General features: G+C 41.3%; 1 protein-coding gene across 2 annotated transcripts; it reads left to right on the top strand.

The window, feature by feature from the left end:
* Positions 1-3,147: 3,147 nt before the first annotated feature.
* LOC106603293 (nuclear FMR1 interacting protein 2-like) lies at positions 3,148-9,465 on the top strand. Of its 2 annotated transcripts, none has more exons than XM_045717029.1 (4): positions 3,148-3,450; positions 4,996-6,672; positions 8,212-8,244; positions 8,410-9,465. In XM_045717029.1, the coding sequence occupies exons 1-4, from the start codon at positions 3,303-3,305 to the stop codon at positions 8,460-8,462; spliced, it is 1,911 nt and encodes a 636-aa protein (XP_045572985.1). In that variant the 5' UTR covers positions 3,148-3,302; the 3' UTR covers positions 8,463-9,465. The 2 variants fall into 2 exon arrangements, with proteins under 2 accessions (XP_045572985.1, XP_014052259.1); XM_014196784.2 differs by lacking the exon at positions 3,148-3,450 and adding an exon at positions 3,511-4,181.
* The last annotated feature ends 243 nt before the right edge of the window (positions 9,466-9,708 follow it).

Genomic DNA, 9,708 nt, shown 5'->3' with positions numbered 1-9,708 from the left:
GGCTAAAATATTCAACGGCAGAAGAACAAAATCAGCAGACAACAGGTAGAGTAAATTAAAATGACGTTTATTCAACATTTTGACTTGTAAAGGGACTGTATACTAGAGACGTAAGGAGACTTCCACACTCGGATTCAAAAGAGGCCAACACAAACCTTCCATTTGCACTGTCCTACCTGGTGTTATGAGGATTCTGTTGGACTTCCCTACACCAGAAGAACACATCTCAGTCTTCACACTGCCTTCCCTGCTGGTTGGCTTGTCCTCTGCCGGACTGGTCCCCAGGACCCCACGGACCCCCCAGAGTGTGGCTGTGGCTCACACTGACACTGTGGCATGGAGAGGCATGCCCGAGCTAGAGGAGACAAGCAGGGACACATGACAGTATGGTCAGATGGCCATTCAAATACAGATAACAAATATAGGCACATATGAGTGAATCTTAAAGTGATTTCTTCCTGCAAACCATATACTGTATCTGTTCTGACCTTTATGAATGGTTGTGATACCCACTAAGCCACACACTGCAGTAAGATGTATTATTTTATTTAACTAGGCAAGTCAGTTAAGAACAAATTCTTATTTACATGACGGCCTACCCTGGGCTAACCTGGACGACGCTGGTCCAATTGTGTGCCGCTCTAAGGGACTCCCAATCACGGCCGGTTGTGATACAGCCTGGAATCAAACCAGGGTCTGTAGTGACTCCTCCAGCACTGAGATGCAGTGCCTTAGACCGCTGCACCACTCCGGAGCCCCGAAAGATGTGCCACTGCAAATAAGGAAACCATTCTATGAGACTTAGCATTACTGCATACTGGGTAAGGGGGATACCTAGTCAGTTGTACAACTGAATGCCTTCAAATGTGTCTTCCGCATTTAACGCAACCCCTCTGAATCAGAGAGGTGCAGGGGGGCTGCCTTAATCGACATCCACGTCTTTGGCACCTGGGGAACAGTGGGTTAACTGCCTTGCTCAGGGACAGAATGACCCTGTCAAGGTCGGGGATTCGATCCAGCAACCTTTCAGTTACTGACCCAACGCTCTAACCACTAGGCTACCTGCCACCGGGTGTCATGCTCTCCAGTACTACTACCATAAGGCATGGATTATGGTAGTAGTGCTGTTTGTGAGAGGATTACCCTCTCACAATATTAAAAACAATTTTAATAACAATTGAGAACCTTGCCTATGGTTGCGAAATGAGTGATGTTACCAAAGGAACATGGGGATTAGCTAGTGCGGGAAGAGCTCTGTTGCCTGACAAGAAGCAAGTTTGTCTCACACTGTCTGCTCTTTGATACGTGATCTGATACAAGCCTTTTAGATTACATTTCCGGCTTAGGACCAGAACTTTTGAATGAGTGAAATGCCCTTAATTAAGAATGAACATTTAAAAAAAAAAAATTGTTGGCACTTACAAGTGCAACCTAAGGAATTACATGACAGAAAAAAGTGTTGGCATGTATGCATATATGAATATCTGCTGCTGTGATGAGCACACAACTCATTACATCAAATTCCCTGAGTGAGATCTGATCTTCTCTGATTGAAAGGGTTTTGTCAACAGTTTCCACAATGGTGGTGGTCAACAAGTTGAATCAAGAGTTAAGTATTTGTTCTACATCCTAGAACACCCCAAAACTTTATCAACTGTTGAACTTATTTTCCTTTTATCCTCACCACTAGATAGCCTCAACACCAGACAGCCTCAACACTAGATAGCCTCAGACTCATTGAACTGTTGTAGCCCTATCACATTCTCCATTGACAGGCCAATTATCACACACACTATGTTTAATTATAATTTTTTTGGTTACTACATGATTCCATATGTGTCATTTCATAGTTTTGATGTCTTCACTATTATTCTACTATGTAGAAAATAATAAAAATAAAGAAAAACCCTTGAATGAGTAGGTGTGTTCAAACTTTTGACTGGTACTGTTTATTAACTTAAAAACGATGAACAACTACATAGAAATGAATGATTTGACAAAAGTGAACATACTCACAGCTGAATCTTACCATTGTGCTGAGAAGCCCAGTGGCAGGTGGAGAAACTCAAGTCGTTCCACAGAGACGACAATGGTCCCAGGACCACCAAACCTCTCTGTGCCTCCTGTGAGACAACGTCCAGTCTGCTCACTGCCACCTGTCCTACTGCATCATCCACAGTGCCAAAATGGAGAGAGATTGAAAAGTCAATGAAAGAAAGAAGCCAGCAGCAACGGAACCAACGAGGTATTTTACATTAACTCATCTTTACTACACTCAAGTAGACTTCCAGACGGCAACACAAGCACAGTGACCTCCAGCACCTTAGAGAGCAGGCTGGGAGAGGAGGGGTGAGGGTGGCTGAATCACTCGGACTTGCAGTGCATAGGTTCTCTATGGGGAAGGACTCACATGTGATGTGCATAAACCAATATTACATCTCTGTGGTGAGATGTCAAGTGGTGCTGGTGCCATATGTTCATCAATAGGGAATGGGAAATAGTGGGTTTATCTTCATGGTGTATGAAAGCTATTCACAGTTTAATCCTTCTTATGGCATAGTAGTACCCTTAGGTTATATGTCTGTACAATAATTAGTTTCATTATGTGCTTTTAAAATACAAATTGAGTGGTCAAACATTGACTACCAGTATTTGAAGATTAGGGTGGGATGAAATCTATAAACTATGAAATGCCACCACCTGGTGCCTGGATAGCAACTTACAGTAGCTCTGACAGGAAGAGCTGTCCACTACACCATGTCAGATGGCTACAACGCATATTTCAAAATGTGTTAAACTATATTTTAGAATTGGTATGCTTTTTACACAGACAGTATTTGTATCTTGATTAGATTGTATCCCATGTCAGTTGAATGCGGCTAGAATGATGCATGATACAGGATTATGTATTGTAAAAACCAACCAACCACAATGTGATAAAATCATAAACCGTATATGGGTACATGTCTCAGCAGGTCTCAATGGTGTGTGTGACTGAGAGGGCCACTTTGGGCAGTTCAGATTTGCTTGAATAAAATATAATCTCTACGCTTCTGATTTATATAATATTTCCAGTTGTTCAACCTGCATGAATGTATATATTGACAATACCTTTGCAATGTTGCTGGGGGAACCACCAACATTTTTTAAATACTTCTTAGATATACAGCTGACGAATACAGAGGCCTCGAATAGCTTCCGTTTGTCAGTGGCGTTGATTGGACAGTTCAACAGTCTGCTTTCCACTTGCCCAGTGAGCTGTGCACACTGGTAGACGAGCTCGGATATTATATTACACTTCAATGGAGGAACAGCCCAAAGATCGGGCACAAGAGAGACGATATCACCACCATGGAGAAGAAAGAAACCCCATTCAATACAAAACATCTCTAAAAAATGATCAGATCTACTTCCAGTACCAGCATCAGGAAACGCAGACGAAGAAAACAGGTTGGGCCATCCGGAAAAGTTAGCAAGCTAGCTAATGTCAATGACTTAGCTAGCCAGTTTATTACTTACGTCGATGTAGCTTGCGTGACTCATAGCAGAGTGGTTGCAAGCTGTTAAAAAAACATATTTAGCTCATTAGTTAGCTGGGTCAAGCGCTGCATATTGCTGGATGGGGTAGTTAAACGTCGCATGACAGCTGATGGTTTGACAGATGCGGATTGACCTTGTGCGCCGGTTTCACCACCCATTTCTAAATTTATGCTACTCCCTGACAAAATTCCCCTGTGTTACTAATTAGTCATTTTGTAGTTCAATTATTTTGTCACGTGCTTACATTGACTTTGTCAAAAAACTCATGCAAATTTGGTCGGAATTCCGTTAAATATTTTGCTAACAAAAACAAGCCGGCTCCACTGGAATGTTCTGAGTTGCCATTTCCCGTCGGCCATGTTAGAAAATGCGAGATGGAAAGCTAACGAGCTAGCTAGTTAATCCTAGCAACGAGAGTGAGATTTGTGCATAAAACAAGTTTCAATTTTATTTTGTTTACTACCACCTGGGTGCAGACAGGTCTGCAAAAGCAAGATGGCTAACTAACTTACTTTCGAGACTTTTCGGGGATTAAATAGCTAGTTAGTGCCAGACATTTTACACTTGCAAGCAGCTTCGGCTGGGTCGGGCCTGTTGCGTTTAGTTAACCATGATGAAGCCACGCAAACATGTTAGCCTGGGTAGGTGATTTGACGACATAGCATTTTCTTGCTAGCAAGCGGGGTGATTCATGGGATTTTGATTTTAATAAACAATTCAGAACCAATTTCTGCATGTTTTAGCTAACTACGTGACTTGAAATGTAATTGTAGCCTCACCAGTTTCTTTCGACAAGTTCACACTTGATGGCATGCATAAAACAAAATGTTAAATACCTTGGCTTCAGTTCAGACAAGAAAATAGAACACCACTTAACACAATTTTAGTTATTCTGGCTATAACATTAAGATGTTATTTGTTGATTCATATTTTATACAGGTATTTTAGGCGCAATGACTAATCTTTCATCTAGTTTAAAATGTTGTCTTTAGATGCTAGTATGGAAAGTATTTTTTTATTAGCTAGCGAAGTCAAGCCCAGTTACATTGTCAACCACCTTCCCCTTATCAAACGTTATATATAGGACAATGTAATGGTAATTTCTACCTACAGCACACATTTTTCTTCAGTGATTTATGTATGGTATCTAGTCACAAGTAGGCTATGGGACTACTATGTTCAAGGGAATCTGATATGGCACTGGTGTGTGGTTGTTTGCTGCCAGCTGACCTATTCAGTCTAAATAGTCATGATACAGAATCTTATAAAGGCCTTTCCATGTTTCCTGTAAAAGGACCTGTGAGCTTTCATTCTTGTAGACAGATTAGGTCTGTTTGTCCCTTTTGATATATTTGGAGAGTGAGGTGGTAGGGAATTATGGACTTTGCTTGGACTTTATAGTCTACACATGTATTACTGACAGTGCAACTAACTTTCTTTTGTTTTCTTTTACAGGCAATGGAAAAATAAACACCGGTGAGGTGGAGGGGGAGAAGATTCTGTCTGCAAAGGATTTTGTTGGTATCCCTCTTCCCACCAACAGCAATGGTAACAGACATTTGATAAATGCTAATGTAAAACAGAAGTCAACACGCAATGTTTTTACCACTCTTTCAAAAGTGGGCAGCAAAGAGGGTCTTGTTCACAAGAAGAATATGGACCGCATAAATGACAAGGCCCTGGATTTCACTAATCACTATGAGGGAAAGTTTTTGGACAAAAAGGAATCTGCTTTGTTTCTGAATGGGGTGGTAAACTCTGCTCATATTACAAATGGTTACTCCAGCAAGTCATCCCCTGATAATGATGGCAGTGGCTCAGAAGGTGGATATACTACTCCTAAGAAACGCAAGACCAGACGCAACAGCATCAAGAACACAGAGCATGTGACAAGAGAAAGGGAGAGAGTCATGCAGCAGGGCAATGCCACACAGGAGCCAGAGGTTTCTGGACTTGAACCAACAGAGAAATTGCTGAGCTCGCGAGTTGTCCATAAAGCAGACGCCCAGACAGCAGTCAAGCGGATGGATGCTCCAGAGGTGGCTATGGGTGAACTGCAGAAGAAAAACTCAGACAGTAAGACTGCTGCAGGTGCCTTTGGTAAAAAGTTTGAGAATAGGCCCAAAGCCAAGCTCTCCTCCTCTTCAAAAGAGGACTCTTGGACTTTATTCAAGCCCCCTCCAGTATTTCCTGTGGACAACAGTAGTGCTAAAATAGTGCCCAAGATTAGTTATGCAAGTAAAGTTAAGGAGAACCTCAACAAAGCAGCCCAGGCTGGAGGAGAGGTGCAGCCTCCTCAGGTGCCTGGTAGACTGTCACAGGTCCCCATGTCTGCTATGAAAACCATCATCTCAGCTAGCTTTACTAATGGCCCTGTTTCTGGAGATGGAAATAGTTGCCCGTCTGTTGGTACCTTCTTCACTCCTGCTGCTAGTAGCATTCCGCCAGCCCCCTCTCTCCCATGTGGGGAGAACGTAGCATCCACTTTGGACAATGACTATAACTCTTTAACCAACCCTGCAGTTGTAGATCTGAGAAAGTGTACTCTTTTCATTTACCCCCTAAACCCTTTAAATATGCAACCTGTGCTCCCTAGTGCTCGCCAAGTGGACACCCAGGCTGCTCAGACAAATCAGAAAGCCTTGGGGGACATTTTCCAGAATCAGTGGGGGCTGTCTTTCATCAATGAGCCAAACGTGGGGCCAGAAGGAGGAAGCGGGCCGGTGGCTGCCGTGGAGGGCAAGGTTGCGGTGGTAACATTTCAAGGGGAGCAATGCCCTGCTGACAAGCCAGGCCTTGACTCTAATCTATCAATCCCAGAGCCTTTGCCTCTCACTTTGGCTCAAGACTCAGAGAAAAGGACTAGTGCCCCAGCTTGCCCACCTGCTACAGTGAAGGGTGAGGATGGGGAAAAGGCTCAGCTGTCTAGACAGGACAAGACAAAGGGCGAGGCTAAGAGTCCAGGTGCAGTTTTGTTGGCCTCTTGTAAAGACATTAGTGCTGAGCCTGACCAGGCCCCCCTGACCAACCTGGTGTTGGGTCTGTCTAAAGAGCCGCCCCATTCTAAGAGTCTGGACAGAGGTAGCTGGGGGTCGTTTGATCTGAAAGCTGCTGTTACTTATCACACTAAAGGTAACTCCTCTTCCCCTGCTTTATCAAGTCTATGAACATATGTATTAGAGGTCGACCGACTTATGATTTTAACACCGATACCGATTTATTGGACAACCAAAAAAAGCCGATACCGATTAATCGGCTCCATTTTTAAAAAATATATATGTGTGTGTGAGATATATAATGACAATTACAACAAAACTGAATGAACACTTTTATTTTAACTTAATATAATACATGAATAAAATCTATTTAGTCTCAAATAAATCATGAAACATGCTCAATTTGGTTTAAATAATGCAAGAACGCAGTGTTGGAGAAGAAAGTAAAAGTGCAATATGTGCCATGTAAAAAAGATAACGTTTAAGTTCCTTGCTCAGAACATGAGAACATATGAAAGCTGGTGGTTCAATATTCCCAGTTAAGAGGTTTTAGGTTGTAGGAATTATGAAGCGTCGACCATTCTCTCTCTACCATTTGTATTTCATATACCTTTGACTATTGGATGTTGTAATAGGCACTTTAGTATTGCCAGCCTAATCTTAGGAGTTGTCTCAAGCATTGCTAAGAGCTGCTGGCAAAAGCAGTAAAGTTTGAATGAATGCTTATGAGCCTGCTGCCGCCTACCACCGCTCAGTCAGACTGCTCTATCAAATATCGTATCATAGACTTAATTATAATATAATAAACACAGAAATATGAGCCTTTGGTCATTAATATGGTCAAATCCGGAAACTATAATTTAAAAAACAAAACGTTTATTCTTTCAGTGAAATACGGAACCGAACCGTAATTCTGGCAAATTAGTTCGCAACGAGCCAGGCGGCCCAAACTGTTGCACGTACCCTTACTCTGCGTGCAATGAACGCAAGAGAAGTGACACAATTTTCCTAGTTAATATTGCCTGCTAACATGAATTTCTTTTAGCTAAGTATGCAGGTTTAAAAAAAATACTTCTGTGTATTGATTTTAAGAAAGGCATTGATGTTTATGGTTAGGTACATTCGTGCAACAATTGTGCTTTTTTTCGCGAATGCGCATTTGTTAAATCATCCCCCGTTTGGCGAAGTAGGCTGTGACTCGATGACAAATGAACATGCACCGCATTGATTATATGCAACGCAGGACAAGCTAGGTAACCTAGTAATATCATCAACCATGTGTAGCTAACTAGTGATTATGTGAAGAGTGATTGTTTTTTTTTTATAAGATGAGTTTAATGCTAGCTAGCAACTTACTTTGGCTCCTTGCTGCACTCGCGTAACAGGTGGTCAGCCACGCAGTTTCCTCGTGGAATGCAATGTAATCGTCCATAATCCGAGTCCTAAAATGGCGATTACAGATTATGAAAACTTGAAATTGGCCCTATTTAATCGGCCATGCCGATTAATTGGTCGACCTCTAATATGTATTACACATTAGTAGCGTTAACCAACTATTTCACTTGCACCAAAAGCTTTAAATCCATTAGCTTCACATTAAAGACAATGTGTCTAATAATAAAATTGTCTTATGCATCTGGAGATGATAATCAATCTGTTTTTTTTTTCTCTACAGAAATGGAATATGTTTTCAATTTGCAAAAACAAGGTAAATTAAAAGGTCTCTTCTGTGTAGTGTATTTTTTAAGTTGTGATGTTGGGTTTTCTATTCGATGTTCAAAGGTGTACAGCTGAAGTTTGAATAACATGCATTATGCGTTAACTAAGTTCCCCAGGGCCTACACACTCAATTTCTGTCCTTCTCCCCCCCCAGATCCAAAAAGAGTAGTCTGTTATGACAAGACCAAGGATGGACCTGATCAGTGAGGTAGTGAATGTCAACAATTACCTGTACCTTCTCCCTACCTGGGTGCTGCAGATGTCTTTGGCGGTTATGATCCCTTTGGAAAACAAAATCGAGTCAACTGTGATATTGGGACAGAAAGATGTGTGTCCTGTGACATACTTTTATTGGAATACAGAATGGGGTAATGGGATTTGTTTTTGGGGGGTGCATCGGAGAAGAGGAAGTTGACAAGGGGAGGTGTAATATGAGTAAATATTAATCCAATTATTGGCATTAAGTTGAGCGCAGGAGCTTCGGCTGATGCTCTGGATTACACACAGACTCAAACACTTGAAAGAAATTTTGGGTGCCTCTCCCATGTGAATGGACACTTGTGACACTTTCTGCTGTAATAGGTGTTGGTCTCGTAGATCCTTCCTCTGGGTGTTGGGGACATAAGACTGAGGAAGGCGCAAACTGCACCTCCCAAGCCTTTATCCTCTTGCCCATTGAACTGTGGTGACTGTCTGACAGTAGGATGCCTCAATTGTTTTAGTTCCTCATGCATTCAAATTAGTCCAATATATGTAGATTTGTGTATGTGTTATGATTTATGCATACACATCAGTATATGTGCACATTTGAATACATTTTAAAAGAAAATGAACTATAAATTCTAAGAATGCCTTGAAATTTACAAAATGTGAAGATTATGAGAAGGCTGGTAGTATTGATAGTCCTGTTAGGCTGCAGGTTAAATGAGAAATGTATATGTTGAGGGAACGCATTTGTCTTAATTACTTTAGTGAAATAACTATGCCCAGCAAAGACCTGACTGCTTGGTATCAGTTTTGACAACTATTTTACTTTGTTTTGTATGGTTTAGCGATTTCAGGTGTGATCTACAGTAGCAACAAACTCCCAGAGAACAGATAGAGACGTGTCAAATCAGAATGAAACTAAAGCCATGTCATAATCTCGTGGTTCGGTTGTCAGTTTTAGGTAGCCGTGCTAATCAGTAAAAATGTTTTGGCATTAATTGTCTTCATCTGAGTTTAGCTTTATTTGTACTTTTATTTCTTCTTAACCCTCGCTGTTTTAAGTCTACATATTTCATGAATTAATTTCAGATTAAGATTGATGTAGGCTATTCCTTAATTTTAGTTGTAGGTTCTCTTGAGCTTTTCACTTGATTGTGGGAGTTTTCGGGAAGATGAGAAAAGTGACAGTGGAGCAAGGGCTATCTATGTATGTGATATTTCAAAAAAATAGTTTTTTTTGTTTGGT

This window comes from Salmo salar, chromosome ssa04 (genome assembly GCF_905237065.1).
Source record: "Salmo salar chromosome ssa04, Ssal_v3.1, whole genome shotgun sequence".
Taxonomy (NCBI): domain Eukaryota; kingdom Metazoa; phylum Chordata; class Actinopteri; order Salmoniformes; family Salmonidae; genus Salmo; species Salmo salar.
Note: the sequence above shows the minus strand (reverse complement) of the source record. Positions and strands in the feature narration are given on the sequence as shown.

Coding starts and splice junctions, on each gene's coding strand:
- LOC106603293 (XM_045717029.1), top strand. CDS start 3,303: ATGGAGGAACAGCCCAAAGATCGGGCACAAGAGAGACGATATCACCAC. Junction 3,451..4,995: donor AACGCAGACGAAGAAAACAG/GTTGGGCCATCC, acceptor TTTCTTTTACAG/GCAATGGAAAAATAAACACC. Junction 8,245..8,409: donor TTTCAATTTGCAAAAACAAG/GTAAATTAAAAG, acceptor CTCCCCCCCCAG/ATCCAAAAAGAGTAGTCTGT.